Genomic DNA, 436 nt, shown 5'->3' on the forward strand with positions numbered 1-436 from the left:
GGGACGATGAGATAAACTCGTCATCACTTCTGGATAAAGCTGTCTTGGTGGACACCAAGAGAGTGCTGAATGCACGAAGTGGATCGTCGATCCTACGGGATCCCTTGGATTCGTACTATCCTTTGGTAAAGGAGTTTCAAGACGTCGTCTCCGAAGACCCGCCTTCGGTCCTACCTCCGGACCGAGATGTGCGTCATAAGATCAACCTGGATTCGGGAACTAAATACTGCGTAACACGCCAATAAACCCTGCCCAACGAGCAGTGCGACGTCATTGACGCCATTTTTCGAGCGAAGCACGACGCAGGAATCCTACGTGAGAGCAAGTCTCCCCATTCGACACCCACGTTTTGTGTTCGGAAGCCGAACGGCAAGGGGCGTATCGTTCATGCTTACAATAAGCTCAACGCTACCACCATTCCGGCACAGACGCCGAT

At 52.3% G+C, this 436-nt stretch overlaps 1 protein-coding gene across 1 annotated transcript in view; it reads right to left on the minus strand.

The window, feature by feature from the left end:
* The window catches only part of PHALS_10984 (hypothetical protein F443_11535), a gene marked incomplete at both ends in the record, with an annotated part of 1,105 nt that extends 908 nt beyond the window's left edge, over window positions 1-197 (minus strand). Inside the window, one exon of the mRNA XM_024726499.1 lies at window positions 175-197. Coding sequence (XP_024577170.1) covers window positions 175-197 — 23 coding nt within the window. The remainder of the gene's footprint in view (window positions 1-174) is intronic.
* Between the last annotated feature and the right edge of the window lie 239 nt (window positions 198-436).

Source organism: Plasmopara halstedii, assembly GCF_900000015.1.
Source record: "Plasmopara halstedii genome assembly, contig: Scaffold_525, whole genome shotgun sequence".
Classification (NCBI taxonomy): Eukaryota; Oomycota; class Peronosporomycetes; order Peronosporales; family Peronosporaceae; genus Plasmopara; species Plasmopara halstedii.